The sequence below is a fragment of the Sebastes fasciatus genome, chromosome 2 (assembly GCF_043250625.1).
Source record: "Sebastes fasciatus isolate fSebFas1 chromosome 2, fSebFas1.pri, whole genome shotgun sequence".
NCBI lineage: Eukaryota > Metazoa > Chordata > Actinopteri > Perciformes > Sebastidae > Sebastes > Sebastes fasciatus.
The window spans coordinates 40,933,655-40,956,452 of record NC_133796.1 but is presented as its reverse complement, the minus strand read 5'-3'; the positions used below and the strand labels follow the sequence as shown (position 1 = coordinate 40,956,452).

The window sequence follows — 22,798 nt, the reverse complement described above, 5'->3', positions numbered from 1 at the left end:
TTATACCATATTATACAACCCCCCATGTTTTTACATTTCTGTTTTTCTTAAACTATTGCTATGCTCCATCTTCCCTTCATGTTGGAGTGTTTCGAATTATGATTTTCATTATTAAACTGATGTTACTATTTTAGAATCTGCCCTTTTTTCTCAACTTTTCCTAACAACAGATGAGGCTGATCAGCACCATGACTACAATTGTGCTTAGTCATTTACCAGACTGGTTTGCATTAACTTCCAGAGGGCTGATTAGGGTGGATACTATAGGCAGCATGTGATTGGCCCTGCAGTGGGAGGCGGGCATGTCCAAAGTTAAACATCTGGAAGAGCTCAGTGCTGCTCAGTCATTCAGTAACTCAGTAAGGTTGAGTGGAACACCATTGCTAAAGAGAAAATGTCCTTCATAAAAGTAGATGCATCGTCTGATTTCTCCTTCCACAACCTCCCTTATGGAATATTCTCTACACCTGATCATGTAAGTGAAGTTTGCTTTTTTTCAACTGGGTTTGCAAACAGATAAAGTGTTGTGAAGTCAGACACATTGAGGAGGACTTCTGGTCATGGTTTTCAAAATAAAATATTTACATAGATGTGGGTATATGAGGGAAAAAGATGATGTCTAGATGTCTAAGTGTACTGAGGAATAGGAATTGTGTCTGGCAGCTGTGAGAGCACTGAGGATCCTGGGCCTCTCCACTCTCATCATGACATCCCCAAATACCAAAGCCAGTACAAATCTTACACCCATCAAACAGAATTAATAGAGAGAAAATGACTAAAGGCAGAATATAAATTGCATAACCGCAAATGCAAATGCAAATGCAAATGCAAATGAAAATGCAAAAAAAAAAGTATTAGCTGTTGACGAGGGAAGAACGGACTTTAAACCTCATTCTACCAACTGGGGTGCCAGCAGAGCCCAGCAGATGTCTACTTTGTGTCATATCTCACAGGTGCTTTATTCTATCATTACAATTTTAAATACTGATGTATAGGGGTCCTGTGAGACCCCAGTCCAAAGAGCACCCAATCGCAGCCTCTGCAGTTTTAATCAATGGAACTGTTTATTGAGTTCATGTTTGCCAGGGGGGAAGGGTCAAATCAAGTCAAGTCAATTTTATTTGTATAGCCCAAAATCACAAATCACAAATTTGCCTCGGGGGGGCTTTACAATCTGTACAGGATACGACACCCTCTGTCCTTGACAGTGCAACCCTCACATCGGATAAGGAAAAACGTAACTAAAAAAAAACTTTTAACAGGGAGAAAAAACATTAGAAACCTCAGGAAGAGCAACAGAGGAGGGATCCCCCTTCTAGGATGGACAGACGTGTAATAGATGTTGTGTGTACAGAGTAACAACATAACAAAAATACTACATAGATAATCCATATGACAAAAAATGTATATGTATAATGTGAATATAAGTGCGAAGGTGGATCCAGGAGGATGTCAAGCAGCATCCTGGCGTCGCCAAACAGATAGAGCCAGAGCAACACGACCTCCTCTCCACGCCAACCCACAACCTCCTCTCCACTCCAAACAGATAGAGCCTTAGCAACACGACCTTCCTCTCCACGCCAACCAGATAGAGCCTTAGCAACACGATCTCCTCTCCACGCCAACCAGATAGAGTAGAGCCTTAGCAACACAACCTCCTCTCAACGCCAGATAGGTAGAACCAAAGCAACACGACCTCCTGAGGGGCACTCTGTCAGTCATTTTGAAGGAGACAGTCACAGATCTCCTCATGCGTTCTTTCTATTTTTGTTTTACACAATATGCAAATGAACTATAACTTGCCTAAAATAATAATTGTGGACATAAATGACATAACTAACAATGTTTTGAGTATAAACAAGTTAATATTTTGCTATGATGGTTGTTTGTTACAGTAGTTTATTCTAAGGGACCCCAGACAGTGGTCCCTGTATGTGAAATAGGTGATAGGTAGGATGAGGAATAAAAGATTCAGGTTAACTTGTGGCTTGCTGGGTGAAACATTGCTAACATATTTAAAAAGAAGAAAGAACATATTTAGAAGCACTTGATAGATGCAGGGTAGTGGAAGTGTTGGCCTATACTGTGGATCATCTGTATTTATGTCAGAATGTGTTTTATTTCCCCAGACCAAACGGCGCATCGGTGTTGCCATTGGAGATCAGATACTGGACCTCAGTGTGATAAAGTCTTTGTTTCGAGGGCCTGTGATTTCCAAACATCAAGATGTCTTTGACCAGGTGAGTTGAATCACTTATAGTAATGAGAGAAGAAGCACCATAAGTCAGTCCAGCTTTTTACCTAACATCAATAAAATGTACTGCATGTGCAACATCATAGTATCAAACTAGTAGTATTATCATAGTAATAAGTCCAGTGAGTCGGGTTTTTGTGGCCTTAACGTTCCTGCCACTTTTTGACTTTGATTCAGAGGCTTTAAGATGTTGGGGTTGAGTGAAGGGGTAGAGGGGACGCGCTGCATTCCGGATACCGGAGTGCAGCGCGTCCCCTCTACCCGCGCATCGACGGACTGCTGTACGGGTCCTTCAGGGCTGCTCCAACAAGATAACTGTTGCGTTAGCTAACACTAGTAGCTAGCTACAGCTCAATAAACAGACGTAAATAAAAAGGATTTGTTTTGTTATGCGTTTAAATGTAGTTCACAATGTGCACGTTATAATTAATTTCCTGATATGCTGCCGTCTGATACTTTACTGCTAGTTCATCACGGCAGTGATGACACGTAGCTGCTAAGTTAACGCTCCCGGACGGTGAACTGGGGACTCCCGTCAACCAATATCTGTTGTGCTCCTGCAGCTGGTACACCGCTGCATGCGAGGCACAAATCTTGTCGGTTAACGGTTAATAATCGGTTAACGAGGGTCGGTTATCGGTTAAGAAAATTTTTCAAAATGAGCATCCCTATGCAGAATGATAATACTACCTGTCATTTTGCATTCTAGAAATACGTCAAGTGATTATAGGAAGATCTGCTTTATGTATCATAATTGACTTGTTGTCTGTGTCTCCCTTCAAGCCCACACTGAATGCTTTCATGGCTCTTGGTTATGAGGCCTGGAGGGAGGCCAGGAGGACCTTGCAGGCGTTGCTGTCAGCCAATGAGAGCACACTGAGAGATGATGTCAGCCTTCGGAGCAGGTCAGTCTGTGTAGTCCGTACATGCAGAGGTCTAGGTAGTACTCCACTGGCTTACATAGTCTTCATCAGAGTATTGCTTTCTGTGGTTATGTTATGTTATTATGGAAATACAATACAAAAATATTAAAATAAAAATGGTCATACATAGGTTTTTTACCCTGGCAAAAATAAAATCTCAGAGGACATTTAATCATATTTTGGTTTATAAATATTCTGGTGTAAAAATGCTAAACATCTTCTCAAAATTCTTGATAACAAGCCATTTACATGCAATATCGACAGATCAAGAGCAGAGATAAGATAAGATAAGATAAGATGAAACTGTTAATACTGGCTCCCCTGTAGGCAGGAATGTGAGTGTGACTGGTTGTCTCTCTCTATGTATCAGCCCTGTGATTGACAGCGACCTGTCCAGGGTGTACCCCGCCTCTCACCCAATGTCAGCTGGGCTGATCAGCTCCAGTCCACTGCGGCCCTTTAAAGGAAAAGCAGTTACAGATAATGAAAGTGTTTGCTATTTGGGGATTGCGATTCCAAAAGTTTGGGACACTTTGGCCGTAGTAAATATGGATGCCATCATATTGTCAAGTCTGTTTTAAACACAAAGTGGAAACCTGGTTGTGCAAAAAACAAAACCCATTTCTTCCATGCCGACATAATTATTGTGGTAAACAAAGTGATTTGACCGATCTAGGAACACGTCTCTGTGGCTATTAATTTCCTGTCACTCAAAGCTTCAGTAGGCAGTATGTTTTTGGCATCGTTGGCCAAAAATCCCATAATAACCTTTCAGCATATTGTAATTCAAGTGTTCTGAGAGAAAACTAGACTTCTGCTCCTCCTCATGGCTCTGTTTACAGGCTTTAGAAAATCTAGACCGTGACGGGAGACTTTGACCAATCACAGTACATTTTATCGAGAGAGCGTTCCTATTGGCTGTGCTCCGGCTGGTGGGCGGTGCTTGGTATTTCCTCAACTGGTCTCAACATGGCTGCCGGGTCACAAACTTTCTCCTCTTACAGCTAAGCTATACATAAGTTAATGTCATTGGAAATGCTCTGGAAAAATAATTTCTTATAGAGTGGTGGAACCCAGCCTTATATTTAAGTCTTTTATAATTGCTGGCTGATTCTTGGGACAGCTTTTTTCATCTGAGATTTTTGTCTTTCTGTCCTTGTCTCTGCAGAGCATTTGTCCATCAGAGTGCAGCCACCATGCACCTTCCTGCAGACATTGGTGAGTCTCTCACATCAGAAATGTTTGCTTCATCAATGGCCATTCCTTCAGCGTCCACTCAGAGATGGGACCTCCTCACCTCCAGCAGTGATGTCCCATCACACATCCTGAATAATGCATTTCTTTGAGTCAGTGCAGCTTCTCATTTGAAAGACTTGCCTCACTTTTTAACATCCACAGATCCTTTTTTACACGTCACTCTGGGTTAATGTGAACAGTCGGCCAAGGGTGTAATGTCAGCTGGGAAAAGGGACACTCCCCTCTAGTTTTTCAAAATCCCACTTCAGTCCTTCTCACAGAAAAAAGAAAGGCACAGGTACAGTTGCATTTTATAATGCATATACTGTAAAAGGGTTCAATGTGTTAAAAGTCTAGATGGTTATAATAACCCCATTTTCCCCCAATATTTATTCCTTTTACTGAGACCTTGATAATATTCCCAAGATACAAAAAGTTGAAAGAGAAATTAAATTTCAGGTTCAGAACCCCTGAGACTAAACACACTCCTTTCCAAAAGGCTTATTTATATAGACAGACCAACAAATACAGTATCTGCATGGTCCGCTGAAACCGATCCACACTCCCTCCAGCAGGAGTTCTGAGACCCACTAGATCTGGATTTCTGGTAATATTTTTGACTCATAATGGAAGGCACAATGGGCGTTTTATAGTAATTTGCTCACTTGCTAAATAGATATAAATGCAGGAAATAGAATTCGTATAGAGCAGGGGTCTGCAACCTGCGGCTCCGGAGCCACATGCGTCTCTTTAGCCCCTCTCCAGTGGCTCCCTGTGGAACTGTTTTTTGTTTACATTTTCATTTTTATTTATCGTTGTTGTAGGTCTATGGTACGACGGTACGACGGAGTATTAGGGCCACATTGAGGGAAAAAAATAAATCTGAGATTTCGAGAATAAAGTCATAATATTATGAGAATAAAGTCATAAGTTAACGAGAAAAAAAGTTGTAATATTATGAGAATAAATTCATACTTTTTTTTCTCGTAAAGTTATGACTTTATACTCGTAATATTATGACTTTTTCTCGTTAAGTTATGACTTTATTCTTGTAATATTACGACTTTATTCTCATAATATTATGACTTTTTTTCTCTTAAAGTTATGACTTTATTCTCGTAATATTACAACTCTTTTTCTTGTAATATTATGACTTTATTCTGGAAATCTCCGATTTTTTCCCCCCTCAATGTGGCCCTAATACTTAAAACTACGCTTTGCGGCTCCAGACAGATTTTGTTTGTTTTTTTCCCCCTAAAATGGTTCTTTTGATAGTAAAGGTTGCTGACCCCTGGTATAGATAAATGGATTTGAGGCACATCAGCACCAGGGGGCACTGTTTAACAACATATTCTATTTCTATTACTTGGCTCATTCAGTCAGGATTGTGCTCATAGACTTCACTAATAAAAGAAGGGTACAGGTTAAGACATGAGAGTATTTCAGCCTGTTCCTCTTATCTGTTTTTCACAGGCGATTACACCGACTTCTACTCCTCCAGAGACCACGCCACCAACGTTGGCACCATGTTCCGGGGGAAGGAGAATGCTCTGATGCCAAACTGGTACGCTATCACTCAAAACCAGCAGAAGAGACTAACAGCAGTTGGTAGCATGAACAAAAAGGCCTTGATACATTCACAGGATTGGGGGCAAATATTGAGAGGCAGCTTACAACAAATTGTTCAAGGCTCTCTGCAAACAGTGATATGTGGAGGGACACTACAAGGTTTCTCTAATTGATTTGGGACCTAGAACGTCAGTGTGCATTTGAACAGTGCAGCAGAGCGCTGTGAGCATCCCCCCGCAGCACGCCTCAGTCACACAGCACAGACAGCCTTCATTTGTTCTCGGGCCCTCATGGGAGGAGCGCTAAGGTGAAACTGACACAATGCACTTTGGGTAAGCAGGTGTTTGGCGGCCTGTTCTTCCTGCTCCCCATGTCACATTTCAGGGATCAGGATAGCTTTGAGCAATAGTTCTTTAATGATGGACTGAATGTTTTTTAATCTTTGCATTATAGATAACACCACTATATATACTGGGTTACAGTGTCTTTATTTAACTGTTTTGGTTCTATCTTATCATATTTGTACCCTATACAGTAGAGGTTCAATGGCAGAAAGTGATCAAAAAACAGAAACAGGAATGTAATTATTTCAGGTTAACGCGATAATAACGTGTTAATGCAGATTCATTTTAACGGCACTCATTTCTTTAACGCATTAACGCAACTTGCAATTTTTAGGTTGTAACGGGCTCAGTTTTGAAATTATAAAACCTAAAGAATCTATCGGTACCAACCATGTCATACTAGCTGGTCGTGAAGGAGGTTAAGTAACGCTCCAAACTTATGCTAAATTTTGACTAGGAAAAACTGTCATAGCCATTTTCAAAGGGGTCCCTTGACCTCTGACCTCTAGATATGTCAATGTAAATGGGTTCTGTGGGTACCCACGAGTCTCCCCTTTACAGACATGCCCACTTTATGATAATCACATGCAGTTTGGGGCAAGTCATAGTCAAGTCAGCACACTGACACACTGACAGCTGTTGTTGCCTGTTGGGCTGCAGTTTGCCATGTTATGATTGGATCATATTGTTTTATGCTAAATGCAGTACCTGTGAGGGTTTCTGGACAATATCTGTCATTGTTTTGTGTTGGTAATTGATTTACAATAATAAATATATACATACATTTGCATAAAGCAGCATATTTATCTACTCCCATGTTGATAAGAGGATTAAGTACTTGACTAATCTGCCTTTAAGGTACATTTAGAACAGATAATAAATGTGTCATTAATTTGTGATTAATCGCGATTAACTATGGACAATCATGCGATTAATCATGATTGAATATTTTAATTGATTGATAGCCCTAGTTTATTTACTTGCTGTTCAGTGAAATCCCATTCCTATTCAATGTATTAGACCGACAATGATCTATGTACGAACTGAACTTAATTTTATATTCTGTGGTCCCTGTGCTAACAGTCAGTATTGTGTATGCAGGTTGAGGCTTCCAGTGGGATACCATGGTAGGGCATCATCAGTGGTTGTTTCTGGGACCCCCATCCGCCGCCCCTCAGGCCAGATGAGACCTGACCAGAGTAAGATCCTTACATTCACCAGTGGTGGGCTACATTATTCATATCATTTATGTAGGAGTAAGTTTGTTACAAACATATCTTCAAGACTGGTGACTGGCTCCCTGTGGATTTTTAAAAAATGGAAATGAATAACTGTTTTTGTTTACATTTTCATTTTTCTTTATCATTGTTGTAGGTCTATGGTACGACGGAGTATTAGGGCCACATTGATAAAAAAAAAAAAATCTGAGATTTCGAGAATAAAGTCAGAAGTTTACGAGAAAAAAAGTCGTAATATTATGAAAGTAAAGTCATAATATTATAAAGTAGTAATTTTACGTGTTATTTTCTTTATTCTCGTAAAGTTATGCCTTTTATTTTCGTAATATTACGACTTTATTCTGAAACTCTATGTTTTCTTTTCCCTCAATGTGGCCCTAATACTCCGTAGTTCATTTTGCTCTTTGGCCCTCACTGCATTAGACTTATATACTATATACTTAGACTATAAACTGTGTTACCTTCATCACAATGCTCAAATGTTTTGCGGCTCCAGACAGATTTTTATTTTTTTTATTTTTTTTGCCTAAAATGTCTCTTTTGATAGTAACGGTTGCTGACCCCTGGTATAGTGTATATATCCAGCTGATGATAACCATGTTTGCTCTTTCCTTCTTTCTCTTAGCAAAGCCTCCAGTGTTCGGCCCGTCTAAGCAGATGGACATTGAGCTGGAGATGGTGATTACAGTGTTTACTTAGTCCAATCACCCGTATGTTTGTAACGTTTGAATAGATGTTGAAATAACTTAATTTCCACATCTGAGTTGTCTTTCTCTGTTGCCTTCTGCCAGTCTGTGTGATATTCAATATTGTAATATATCAATATTTCATTGCTGCTGTGTTTCTCCTGTACTCTGATGATTAGGCCTTCTTTGTTGGAGGAGGGAATCAGCTCGGGGAGCCCATTCCCATCGAGAAAGCCCACGAACACATCTTTGGCATGGTGCTCATGAATGACTGGAGTGGTAAGAACCTCCGCACAACACATCACACCAGCATCATCCTTATGAAGGTATGCTGCCACATCAGCAGCTCGAATTAGCAGTGACGTTTCACTTAGAAGCACACTTGTTCCCTAATTTAGAGCTGCATTATACATGTTGATGCCACTTCACATTTAGTTGGATGGAAATGATTTTAGATTAAATGGCAGAGTCAGTCCTTATCAGAACATGAGTGGGTATATGTATTATAGATTCAGCTGGAAATCTCTGGAGAGGACAAGCATGATGATGCTCCTGCTCTCTGACTGGCGTTCTCTCTAATATTTACTCCTGTTTCAGTCATACTGTAGCCTGCCAAACACTTTCCACCATCTCTGCCAGCAGTAGTCAATTACAACAAAATATTAATTATATCATCAGAGAAATCTTAATTTGTGTTTTTTTTTTTCAACAAGTGATCCTATCCTCCTGTTCTTTGATACCAAGTAATATGATGATGTAAAGTATTTCCTGAACCTGGAAATGAGCATGATATGTGACCCCCCAGTTGTTACACACTGGGGGGTCTATTGGCAGAAATGGAATATGATATTAATAAAAGTAAAAGTATATTGTCTTTAGTGTGACCTGAAAAAGAGAGTTGTTGTGTTTTCGTTACCTTAGAATGAGACGTTTATATCTACATAGGGAGCGCGTCCTCCCCACGGAGTCCGCCATGTTGCATCGCCATGTTTCTACAGTAGCCCAGAACGGACAAACCAAACCTTTTCTGCTTGGGCCGGAGTTGATAACTCTCCAGTCGTCGCCGCCGCTTTCTCTCTCTATTGCCTCACCACTCACTTCCCATGTACACACACGCTCCAAGCCCTCTACTCTTACAACAACTGTCTCTAGAGAGGGACATTCATGTTTTCGTGGTGGCCACCATAGCAATCCTACACGCTTGCAACACGGGAGAAGTTGTAATCTGCAACCTCACCGCTAGATACCGCCAGATCCTACACACTGTTCCTTTCAAAAGTAGAGTTACAGCTACAGTCTGTTTAGAAAGCTCTCCCTGCTACTGGTACTCAAGTTGTACTGGAGTCACACATAAATAGACTCGCAACTCATCCTCAATTAACTTCGAATTGAGAAACTGGACTGACATTGGAAATAGAGAAAAAGATATGTGTAGGGTCTGCTGCTATATATGCAGTATAACAAAGATAGATGATTGTTGATATCCACAGCAAAATGTTCCTTTTACATGAGCATTAACACTCCTAATATTCACATCAAACCCTCAAATGAGGAGCCTCACCTCTTAGTTGGATGGAAACCAACATTTGCCTGTCTAACTTAATTATTGGAGCGAACAAATCCAAATTATTAGGCCTATGCAATGTGTATCTGTTGGAAATATGAAAGCTCAATAAACTTATACATCTAGAAGATAGTTTATATCAGCCCAGTCGCCAGGAAAAATGTTGGCATTGTATGTTTCTGCAAACCACGTATACGTTGAATGGTGACGTTTTCGCCTTTGGTCAGAGCAACATAGTATATTGAGCGACCGTTACTGAAAGTTACCTGGTATAATAATGTCATTGAAACTTACATGATATAATAACGAGTATAACAAGCAAGAAAATCCACTAGGGGTGGGATGGTGATGGGTGGGTCAAACAAACACAGAACCTTCGCCCAAGAGATCGCTGTACATTTTGAACAGATACAAAAAATGTGCGCTCAATCGTGATTAATCGTGGACAATCATGTGATTAATTGCGATTAAATAGTTTAATCGATTGACAGCCCTAAAACAAATGCATTATTAAAAGTCACCAGGGAATATTTTCAGGTCTGTGACTGGACAAATGTGATTGGTTTATTTCAAAATAGCTATAACTATACTCGCATAACGCTTTTTTGTAAAAAGTGGGGCAAGAAAAACAATAACAAATCTTCACAGCTGTACTCATATGGCTTTTAGTGCACAGGCAGAATCACATAATGTCAGTTACACAGTAAAATATACTGTATCTAGGATTTGCCAACATTAGCTAACATTAGCTACTATGAGCTACTGGTCATACCAGACCAAGACAGGCTGTAGTAGATAACCCCTTGAGTGTAGGGATGCACCGATACCACTTTTTAGACCGAGTACAAGTACAAGTACTTACATTTGGGTACTCGCCGATACCGAGTACCAATACAAGTACTTCTCTGTGCCAAAAGACCCTCGTTAACAGCCAGCTGGAGGATGTGAGCGACACACAGCAGGCTGGGGAGTTCCGCATACGAGGCGGTGCGCCATGACCGGCTCTAGGTCGGCTTGGAAAGGCTTGCGGCGAAGGTGGCTCGCGGCTGCAGCTTTACAGCGCTCCCACACGGACCTGGCCGCACCGTGGACAAAGGGCTCGCTGCGCCCTCTCTCCCCGCCGGTTCCCGGTGCGACTGTCGCCCGGGGCGAACTGTCGCCCGGGGCGAACTGTCCTCAATGCATGCTGCTAGGGCGGCGCTCGGCCCAAGTAAAAGGCGCCAGGGGTCTGCGCCGATTTCGGCAACCCACCCGACCCGTCTGGAAACACGGACCAAGGAGTCTAACACACACGAGAGTCAGAAGGTGCAAGCAAAACCCCGTGGCGCAATGAAAGTTAGGCCCGACTCGCCCGCACCATCAGGGAGGTGGAGTGAAAGTAAAGTGGTATCGGTGCCGTTGTATCAGAGCCGTTTTGCGAGTACGAGTACATGAGCACAGTATCGGACCCGATACTGGTATCAGTATTGGTGCATCCCTACTTGAGTGTATTGAATTAAACAAGGGTGTGTTTAATTGCTCACAAATTCATCTTTTCTCTTCTCATCTCCACTAAGACAATGATTGTTATTTCTGCTTTCAAAAGTTTCATAATCTCACATGATATTTTAGGGTATCATGTTACATGAACTGTGTTTTGATTCATTACATACAGATTACAAATCCATTACAGGCAAAGATATTCATCAGACAGAGAATTGCATGGAGTACAACACTTTTGGAAAGTCACACAACCTGTGAATGGAATCTAAAATATCAACGGGGAGTTAGTGTTTTGCCTTTGCACACAATGCAACACATTCTCCACACTGACTATTTCAAGGACAGCCCGTCACCCTGGTTCTGTACGGATACTTCTGTTCAGTAGGTTTTTATTTTTCTCACCACAGCTCAGTGTGAGAGATTTTTCAGGCAGTGACATTTCTGCTGAATGCGCAGCTTGAAAGGAAACTGACATTGGTTTCATTTAGTACTTGCTGAAGCCCTCAGGAGATCAGTCTGTGCAGAGTTCACTGCGGGCTCTCTGTGAATATTTGCCATCCAACATGTCTGGCATGCAACTGCACGCTAAGTTAAATGCTCCCCTTTCTTCCTCTCCCCCTCTGTTCTCAGTGGTGCACAGTGGTTTAATTGAGAAGTCATTTGTTAAAGGCTCACAGTGGGATGAGGAAGGCTCGGCCAATGAGCCGTGTTCGTGTGAGGACAGAGACGGACAGATACTGAAAGCAGACCACCATTAAAGCTCTTTCACTGGAAGATTAGGTCACTGTTGCTTCGTCAGCCTCTCGGTGGAGGACACCTACGGGAACACGGCTGTAGGAGGATACTGGCATTATTGTGCTTTTCAAAGTTACATCACATTGCTATGAGGTGTGTTCCAATTTCATAGGCGGATTATGAGCCAGCGGGCACGGACGCGTAACCCCCTTAGCGGCTGCTAAATGCTAACAGCTAACTAGCTCTCCTCCTACCAACATGAGAAGATGCACTCTGTTGTAGTTAGCCCTCGGTTCAGTTTGTAACTGACACTTATACATACAGTATATAAATACAAACATACATGCAATTGTCTTACCTAACCCGTTTGGAGATTTCTGCAAGAATTGCATGTTTTGACGATTGGATGGAGAGCACTTAATATTAATCAGCGAAATGGTAGAGAATGAAAATAAGTTATACTAACCCTTCCTAACCAGCACAGAGAATAATCCACTAAGATACACTTAAGCATCAAAGATAATGCAAGAAAACTCCCCTCAGTTTGTTTTACCTTTCTGTTCTCTTTCGAGCCTGCTCCTATGAACTGCCATAATTATTTTATATCTGTTGCAAAGCGGGGCTGAAGCTTGTTGGACACTGGATAAGCTGCAGATATGCACTTACAAGAATTCCCTTCGGTGGTTGTCAAACCTTCCTTAGGCAAAGGTAGAAACTGAATATATGTGGCTACTAGGTTTGTCTTGACGTTTAGAAATTCCATCCATTTCTTCCACTTATCCGCGGCCGGGTCGCGGGGGCAGCAGGCTTAGCAGGGAATTCCAGACGTCCCTCTCCCCAGCAACATTTTCCAGCTCTTCCTGGGGGACCCCGAGGCGTTCCCAGGCCAGCCCAGATACAGACGTAGGCAAAGTTGTTGGTAACGTTCCGTTAAAGAGAGAAAAACCCACAATGGTCACTGAAATAACTTGAAACTGAAAAAGTAATAATAAATAAAAATGTACTGAAAATTAACTAATGAAAATCAGCTGTTGCTTTTGAATTGTGGTTCAACAGAATCATTTTAAAAAACAAACTGATGAAACTGGCCTAGACAAAAATGATGGTAGCCCTAGAAAAGATGTAAAATAATGTGACCATAGGGACATGTTAAACTAAGGTGTGTCCTGTAATTAGCATCACAGGTGTCTTCAAACTTGTAATCAGTCAGTCTGCCTATTTAAAGGGTGAAAAGTAGTCACTGTGCTGTTTGGTATCATGGTGTGTACCACACTGAACATGGACCACAGAAAGCTAAGGAGAGAGTTGTCTCAGGAGATCAGAAAGAACATTATAGACCTTCATGTTAAAGGTAAAGGCTATAAGACCATCTCCAAGCAGCTTGATGTTCCTGTGACTACAGCTGCACATATTATTCAGAAGTTTAAGGTCCACGGGACTGTAGCCTACCTCCCTGGACGTGGCCGCAAGAGGAAAATTGATGACATATTGAAGAGACGGATAATACGAATGGTAACCAAAGAGCCCAGAACAACTTCCAAAGAGATTAGAGGTGAACTCCAAGGTCAAGGTACATCAGTGTCAGATCGCACCATCCGTCACTGTTTGAGCCAAAGTGGACTTAATGGAAGACAACCGAGGAGGACACCAAATCATAAAAAAGCGAGACTGGAATTTTCCAAAATGCATATTGACAAGCCACAAAGCTTCTGGGAGAATGTCCTTTGGACAGATGAGACAAAACTGGAGCTTTTTGGCAAGTCACATCAGCTCTATGTTCACAGACGAAGAGATGAAGCATCCAAAGAAAAGAACACTGTACCTAATGTGAAACATGGAGGAGGCTCGGTTATGTTATGGGGCTGCTTTGTTGCATCTGGCACAGGGTGTCTTAAATCTGTGCAGGGTGCAATGAAATCTCAAGACTATCAAGGCATTCTGTGCTGCCCAGTGTCAGAAAGCTTGGTCTCAGTTGCAGGTCATGGGTCCTCAAACAGGATAATGACCCAAAACACAGCTAAAAACACCCAAGAATGGCTAAGAACAAAACATTGGACTATTCTGAAGTGGCCTTCTATGAGCCCTGATCTAAATCCTATTGAACATCTTTGGAAGGAGCTGAAACATGCTGTCTGGAGAAGGCACCCTTCAAACCTGAGACAGCTGGAGCAGTTTGCTCACGAGGAGTGGGCCAACATACCTGTCGACAGGTGCAGAAGTCTCATTGAGAGTTACAGAAATCACTTGATTGCAGTGATTGCCTCAAAAGGGTGTGCAACAAAATATTAAGTTAATGTTACCATCATTTTTGTCTAGGCCAGTTTCATTAGTTTGTTTTTTTAAATGATTCTGCTGAACCATAATTCAAAAACAATATCTGATTTTCATTAGTTAATTTTCAGTGAATTTTTATTTATTATTACTTTTGTCAGTTTCAAGTTATTTCAGTGACCATTGTGGGTTTTTCTCTCTTTAACGGAACGTTACCAACAACTTTGCCTACGTCTGTATAATCTCTGCAGCGTGTTCTGGGTCTACCCCGGGGCCTCTTACAAGTATGACGTGCCCGGAAAACCTCCAAAGGGAGGCTTCCAGGAGGCATCCTGATCAGATGCCTGAACCACCTCAGCTGGCCCCCTTTCGACGCGAAGGAGCAGCGGCTCTACTCTGAGCTCCTTCTGGATGTCTGAGCTCCTCACCCTCTCTCTAAGGCTGAGCCCAGCCACCCTACGGAGGAAGCTCATTTCAGCGGCTTGTATCCGCGATCTTATTCTTTCGGTCACTACCAAAAGCTCACGACCATAGGTGAGGGTTGGAACGTAGATGGACTGGTAAATCGAGAGCTTCGCCTTCCTGATCAGCTCCCTTTTCACCACAACGGTCCGGTACAGCGCCCGCATACCTGCAGACGCCACACCGAACCACCTGTCCATCTCCCCCTCCATTTTACCCTCACTTGTGAACAAGACCCCGAGATACTTAAATTCCCTCGCTTGGGGCAAAGACTCACTCCCACCCAGAGGGTACCATGGCCTAAGACTTGGATGTACTTATGGTACGGGTCCACAGGCCCCGTCCTTTCCACCGAGGCCAACATCTACTGGAAACGTGTTTGACTTTGTGCTGAGTATACGGACACAGCTCTCACTTTGGTTATACAAGGACCGGATGGCTCGTTATCAGCGACCCCGGTGCCCCATATTCCCGCTTAGCAGTTAGTTTAGAAATTCCTCTTTTAAAAAATGTTATATGATTACAAGAAAAGACAATATTTTTCTAATCCTGTATTTTCTATATAAATATTATGATGAGATATTGCACCTGTCACTTACTTCCCCACAGGACCAGATCTTCATTAAATAAATGTCCTTCTTCTTCTAGCATCCTCTAATCCTTTGTATCTGCAAGGTAATGGAAAACATGAGTCTAAGAGCTTATACATTATCATGTCATTTGTTTGTTTGCCATGCTGAGCAGAAAGTCACCACAATTCTGTGTCTCCCGGTCGTTCCTGTAGACTTGTTGGACTCACTGTTATTGCCTGACTGTAGCTAATTACCATCACTGAACCATAACCTGCCTACTTATGCAGTAATGTTTGTGTTTATTCTCAGCCAGGGACATCCAGTCGTGGGAGTATGTTCCTCTTGGTCCTTTCCTGGGGAAGAACTTCGGGACAACCATCTCACCCTGGGTCATCCCAATGGAGGCGCTGTTACCCTTTGCAGAGCCCAACCCCATCCAGGTTAGTACAAGGGTCACAACTTACACAGAAGTGTCCAATAGTGACCCTGAATTCAAAGTCACTGAGTTAAATCTTGTATTGAGTCAACAGGTCATGATACAGAAGCCCTGAGAGGCCAGTAAGAAAAAAAGGTTTGCCAGGATAATCTTTCCAAGTTCCTTAATTTGTTTTTCATCTGTGAAAACAGGTGAAAAAAAAAAAATTTTGGCAGGTGAAACTTTTTTTTTGGTCATCTTTCTAAAATTCACTTGGCAAAACTTTTTTGCTATGGAGGAAGGAACCTGCCTGAACTCAATGAATATATAAATAATGTCATTAAATGTAGCAAAAATAATATTCAAAATGAATGAAGCCATTAATTAATTGATAAAATGTGACATTGATATTTCTGTTTTAATTTGCTTATTATATATGTTACCTGAATTCCCTTATTTATTTACTCTTCTGTTTAATTTTCCCTTTTATTTATTTATGTATTTATTTTATTGATTGTTACATTTAATTATGCACGATTTTCCCTTTGCATTTCACCCCATATTTATTTCCCCAAACTTATTTATTTATGTATTCTTTTCTTTATACATTTCTTTACACATTTTCCGTCCTCCATATTTCCCCACCTGTTTCACAGATATTAAAAAAAATGAAGGAACTTGGAAAAATTATCCTGGGAAAACCTTTTATTCATCTGTTCTTCAGTCATTAACACAGGAGAGAAAACTATTTAGATCAGACTTAGAAAGTGGATCCTCAGAATCTTTTTTTTCTCACTTGCTTCTCAGGGCTTCCGTACCATGATGTAGAGCCGCTCTGAGTAACTGCCCACCCAAACTGCTTGCAGGCCTCACTTTGTGTTTTCAGAAAGGGTTGACGAGCTTTCACATTTAAGACCTTTGCATCAGCTATTATAGTACATGCCCCTAACTCTGGTGCCACCTCTAGGACAAACAAAAAAAATGTTTTTGTCTCATTAGTGTTAAAGATTTAAGTATAAAAACTCTGTTTTGTCTCTCTTTTAGTAATGGATATTTGTTTCTTGTTCATTTTGTTTCTGTTTGTCGTCTTTCTGCAGGACCCGGAGCCCCTCCCCTACCTGCAACACCCTGATGCTTACACTCTCAACATTAACCTGTTTGTGTCACTTAAAGGTACTGTACACCGAGTGATTATCATCCAATCAACTGTAATGGTTCCGCTGTGTATGTATTCAGTTTAACACACACACAGCCCAACAGTAAAAGCCCTGAGGTGATCCATGGTAATGAGTAACCCCCCCCCCCCCCCCCCTCTCTCATCCATGTTGCTTAATATTTTACCACCTGTTCTTTCCACCTGTACCTGTAACCAATCAGACACACTGTGCACACAGACAGTACAATGTCACAAGCACATATGTGGAGGAGTTTATCTTCCTCTATTAACAGGTTATGATCAAAATGTGTAGTATTATGTTGTAGTACTTTCAATTGGGCTGACATGGCTGACGATCGGACCGTACAGTGTGAGCACCTTCATCTACACCTACATCTACTCGTACAGTCGGAGTAGGAATTAGACAAAAACATTTCTAAAATCATACAGTGTATGCCCACCTTAAGAGTACATACAGTAAGTGTCATTAGCAACTTATACATCTCTATATATTATTAGATTATTATTTCTGATGCTAGCTGGTTATTATATTTCTAGCTGGTCCAGGTGGAGCGACCTCGTTACTTTGGCTGAATAATACTACCAGGGTCACGGTGTTCAAAGCCTTGATGTAACTATTGCTATGACCCACTGCTTTGTGTCAGTAATACTGCAATATGTGATGAAGTGAATGTCTGTCTCAATATGTTACTCTTTGCTGTTTGCTCTTTAAGGACAGGGCATGACAGAAGCAGCCACCATCTGCAAGTCCAACTTTAAGGTAATAACCTTGTGTGTTGCTGAGCCAGATCCAATATAACAGGGTCACAGTCACAGGGGCGGCTGTGGCTCAGAGGGTAGAACAGGTTGTCCACCAATCGGAAGGTCGTGGTTCAATCCCCGGCTGCTCGACGTGTCCTCGAGCAAGACACTTAACCTCAAATTGCTATATAGCCATCGGTGTGTGAATGAGTATTTAGATTAGATCCTGATGGGCAAAGTTGGCTCCTTAGCAGCCTCTGCCATCAGTGTATGAATGTGTGTGTGAATTGGTGAATGCTGACATGTAGTGTAAAGAGCTTTGAGTGGTCAGAAGACTAGAAAAGCGCTATGTAAGTCCATGTTTATTTACATAGTGCTTAGTACTGTGACATTATCTGACTGAAGATGAACATTTGTTAAGCCTGTATGGCTTATTGATAGAACTATTGGTAACAGGAAATAAAGCAGACAGTTGTGAAATTACTTGAAAGTTTTAATAAGCAAACATCAACACCATCATAACGCAAAGGGGGAGCTGTTAGGGATGCTAATTTTGAGAAAAAATGTAACCAATAACCAAACCTTGTTGAAGCTGAAGTAGGCCATATTTGAGCAAATATGATTTAAAAAAAGTTATTTTTATAAAACGGTCGCTATATCGTGACAGTAGTACATGAAACAGGTAACCTGAAAAAAAATCATGTTCCTCTGTGTCCTCTGGTGCTCCTAATGGCATCTGCAAGATTTCACAGACCGGAGGAAAACAAGCAGTCAGAGCTGATCTGAGGTCTGCTGTCCATCTGCTGTCGATGAGAGCCGGCTGTCAATCACTCGTGAACTCCAACCAAACGGTCAAACTAGGCAGCGCTGATCAAATATGAATCAATATTCTGTTACGTTAATGCCATAATCATCTTGTAGTGTACTGTTTAGCTGTAAAATGAGAAAGTTTGTGACCCAGCAGCCATGTTGAGATCTGCTGAAGGAATGCCAAGCACCGGTCACATGACCGGAGCACAGCCAATTGGAACGCTCTCTCTGTGAAATGACCTGTGATTGGTCAAAGTCTCCTGTCACGGGCTAGGTTTTTTAAAGACTGAAAACAGAGCCATGAGGAGGAGCAGAAGTCTAGTTATCTCTCAGAACACTTGAATTACAATATGCTGAAAGGTTATTTGGGAATTTTTGCCCAATTATGCCAAAAATATACTGCAGCTGCAGTGTATGAGCACAATAGACAACTGAGTCCTCAGTTCACCTGCAAATAGCACCTCACATGGGTTCAAAGAAGAAATTGATTTTTCCTTCCCTCCCTGATAATTTTACTAAAGTCCCTAACTTTATTTTGAAACTGGGTAGGTTGATAAATTAGGGCCATACCTATTGTGTATTTTGTATTACAACAATTTCTTCTTCCAGTCTGGCAGTCTGCCTCTCTTCACTCATATTCTACCATTTGTCTCTCTGCCTCTAGTACATGTACTGGACCATGAAGCAGCAGCTCGCCCATCACACAGTCAACGGTTGCAACATCAGACCAGGAGACCTGCTGGCTTCTGGTACCATTAGTGGACCTGTGAGTGTCTGCATGTACAGTATGCTCAGTACTTGATAACTACTAGTTTAGATGGATATCATTTTTGTTAATTGGGTATCTGTGCACGTGAATACATATTCTATTGATTCTACTGAGGCCCTGTGGTTAATTGTGTGGTTATTTCATGCTTATAATGTTGAACTGAATGCAGAATAATCTTGTTGAACTGAAAGACAGATCTTGAAAATTGAATTAAAATAGGTAACATTTTAAAACTGTGGATTTTGGTGATCTCTAGTTTACCCCTAACCCCATGAATGTCTACTCTGGAGTTTGTGCTTTTTATCTCCTTGCTTTTATATATTGTCGTCTCTGTCTCGTTTTTCTTTCTCCTGTAAAGCACTTTGTAACCTCTTGCATTAAGTTCAACCCCTGGTGACACAAAGAATAAATTTGTGTTTTCTTCAAGCAAAGATCTGACTAACTGAAAAGATGCCGTTATCAAATAAGATGTGAAGGCTTTAAATGATCGCCAAGAGATTATCTACAAAAGAGTTGACAAAATGTTTGTCTACGTCTCTGTGTTTGTGTTTTACATGTGCAGTACATTTTGCAGCGTTCACTGCTTACTGTGTGTTCTGTATCCCAACAGGATCCAGAGAGTTTTGGCTCCATGCTGGAGCTGTCATGGAGGGGATCTAAGAGCATTGACCTGGGAGGAGGAGAAACCAGAACCTTCCTGAAGGATGGAGATGAAGTCACCATCACAGGTTAGACTGAACCTTCAGCACAGCAGCCAGATAACTGGATCATTCTCTTTTAAAATTGGCTCTCAAACTATATTATCAATAAGGAAAACGACAAAAAACAGCAGCTTGTGCGAAAAGTTTTATTCATTATGGATATTTTTGGTCTAAATTCTACACTATAGGAATAACATTTTGTAGTAAAAAGTACAAAATCCTAGTAATGGTAATATCTGGTTTCACCTCAATTGTGCTTTCTGGTAAATGCTTTTCACGTCTGTGTACTGGTGTATAAACCATGAATATAAGCAGATATCCTGACTTTTGGTCCCTTGTGGTCAAACTCCAAATATGTTTGATCCTACACTTCCTATAATGCAAGTCATCTTTCATTGAATCCTCAATGACTGGTAAAGGCTGACCCACATTAAAAGATTTTTCAAATCTTAACAAATGTTGAAAATGTGAGAGAGCCCACACATAACGACATGTTCTGTTAAATGTAATAGTGTTGTTCCTTCAATGTGTGGAGAGCAACGATTTGGCCAAAACAGTACACCTCACACTGACAGATTCATTCATGAACAACAAGAGGCCTGACTCCAAAAAAATGGAAATCAGGCAAAATCTCTCGTGATCAAACGTGACTTTAGTGTAAACAAACGTGGCGGATGACGGGCAGGAAGAATTAGCGATGTCAGTTTTTACTTTGTACTGAAAATTTACAAAAGATGAAGTCATGGAGACATAGGTGGATGAGACTGGTGTTTGTGTCCTGTGTGAAACCAGAGTACCAGTGAACTTATTTTAAACCGAAACATGATATTTTACAAAACCTAACCAAGTACTTTTGTTGCCTAAACGTAACTGAGAATGCACTTTCGAAGCAGCAAAAGCACCACAGGCAGGTAAAACACTATAACGTTGATATACACATGCAGAAATGTTGATATGAAGCATATTTTTGGTTCAGATTCAACGTGTCTGTGGTTTGCAGGAACGTACAACGCCAACATTCTGGCGACTGGGTTGCATGTGGTTATCCTTCAGCCAGTTAACTAAACATGTTGTGTCCTTAGCCTGTAAGCTACAGTCCTCTCCATGCCCCTCTCTGCCCAGTTATCATTCAAACACTGGCCCAGGGATGGTTAAGGGCATAGGCCATATAGGCAGTCGCCTAGGGCACCACCTTCTGGGGGGTGCTGGTCTAAAACAAAATAATAATAACATTTCTTGTAAAAAAAAAATGCCTTCCTCATTTCCTGCATTGAGGTAACAAATGAACAAATAAATAAAGAAAGAAAGAAAGAAATACACTTTTAACCCCTGTAACTCTCTTTCTCACACTTTTTCATCTGCCCGGCTGCACTTGTAGTGAAACTGACTAAACACTTTTAAGCCAACAATATCAGGGACCAATTGTGTATTTATATTATAATAAATACATTTATATATGAAAAAAAACAAACTTGATTTTTGTCTTACAACCATTGTGTGTAAAACCATGTCTGTTGTGTTGCGGTTTACGGGGCAAGGGTGACGGGTTCTGGGCGGTTGAACCCAGGGGCACCAAATCCCAAATTTCGCCTAGGGCACCAAAATGGCTAGAGCCGGCCCTGCACTGGTCCACCCACTCAGAGTCTTGGAGAGTTAAAGCTGAAGTGGGCAAGATTGGAGCAAATATGATTTTTAAAAAAAAGTTATTTTTATAAAACGGTTGCTATATCCTGATAATATTGCATGAGACAGGTAGTCTGAAAAAAACAAAACATGTGTCCTCCGATGCTCCTAACGGCATCTGCAAGATTTCACAGAAATTAAAAAAACAATCGGAGCTGATCTGGAGTCTGCCGTCCAGCTTCTGTCTATGAGAGACGGCTGTCAATCACTCTCGAACTCTGACTAAACAGTCAAACTAGGCAGCGTTGATCAAATATGAATCAATATTCTGTTATGACCCGGCAGCCATGTTGAGATCTGTTGAGGAAATACCAAGCACCGCCCATCAGCCGGACCACAGCCAATAGGAACTCTCTGAAATGACCTGTGATTGGCCAAAGCCTGAAAACAGAGCCATGAGGAGGTGCAGAAGTCTAGTTTTCTCTCAGAACACTTGAATTACAATATGCTGAAAGGTTATTATGGAATTTTTGCTCAATGATGCCAAAAAATTGTTGCCTACTGAAGCTTCAAATGGGCTTACATAATACGATCATACTGATTATCATGTCCATAATCACATGTTTAGTAATGTCCCATCTTTTCCTCTGTCTAGGTTACTGTCAAGGAGGTGGATACAGAGTGGGCTTCGGTCCCTGCATGGGAACCATCCTCCCTGCCCTGCAACACTGAAACACACTTACTGTTCTAGAAGTGGGCATCCTTTTGTGGAGCATTAATACTGGAAGTACAGTATCTCACCCTGCTGTGACATTCACTGTCCATGAATGAAGACGACTACAACTCAAAACTCTGCTCACACACTGTTCCTCTCTCTCACTCTCCCACACACACACACACACACACACACACACACACACACACACACACACACACACACACACACACACACACACACATCTTTCTCTTAAAATGACGTGTTTCCAGCTTGAGTTAATAATTGAATGGATGTAGTCTCAGAGCTCTGTAGAGTTGTACAGTGACCTTGTTATAGAAATCCTCTGCAATATTCATCCAGCAGAGGGATGCTTCCACACCACTTCACTGCTACTGTTACTGCTATGCCAGGATCAGTGTTATCGATGTTTTATATGTGTTGGCTCCCGGTTTATAATGAATTCATCCATTTTTAATCTCACCGTGTCTGTGTCTTTGTTTTCCTGATG

General features: G+C 41.3%; 1 protein-coding gene across 1 annotated transcript; it reads left to right on the top strand.

Annotated features, from left to right (window-relative positions):
• Nucleotides 1-315: 315 nt before the first annotated feature.
• Nucleotides 316-22,770, top strand: fah (fumarylacetoacetate hydrolase (fumarylacetoacetase)). Its single transcript, XM_074624727.1, has 14 exons — nucleotides 316-475; nucleotides 2,130-2,240; nucleotides 3,038-3,159; nucleotides 4,346-4,395; nucleotides 5,887-5,977; nucleotides 7,428-7,525; nucleotides 8,190-8,242; nucleotides 8,430-8,529; nucleotides 15,646-15,776; nucleotides 16,849-16,924; nucleotides 17,642-17,688; nucleotides 19,144-19,245; nucleotides 19,859-19,976; nucleotides 22,228-22,770. Exons 1-14 carry the CDS (start codon nucleotides 395-397, stop codon nucleotides 22,302-22,304), a joined length of 1,257 nt encoding a protein of 418 aa, XP_074480828.1. The 5' UTR covers nucleotides 316-394; the 3' UTR covers nucleotides 22,305-22,770.
• Nucleotides 22,771-22,798: the final 28 nt, after the last annotated feature.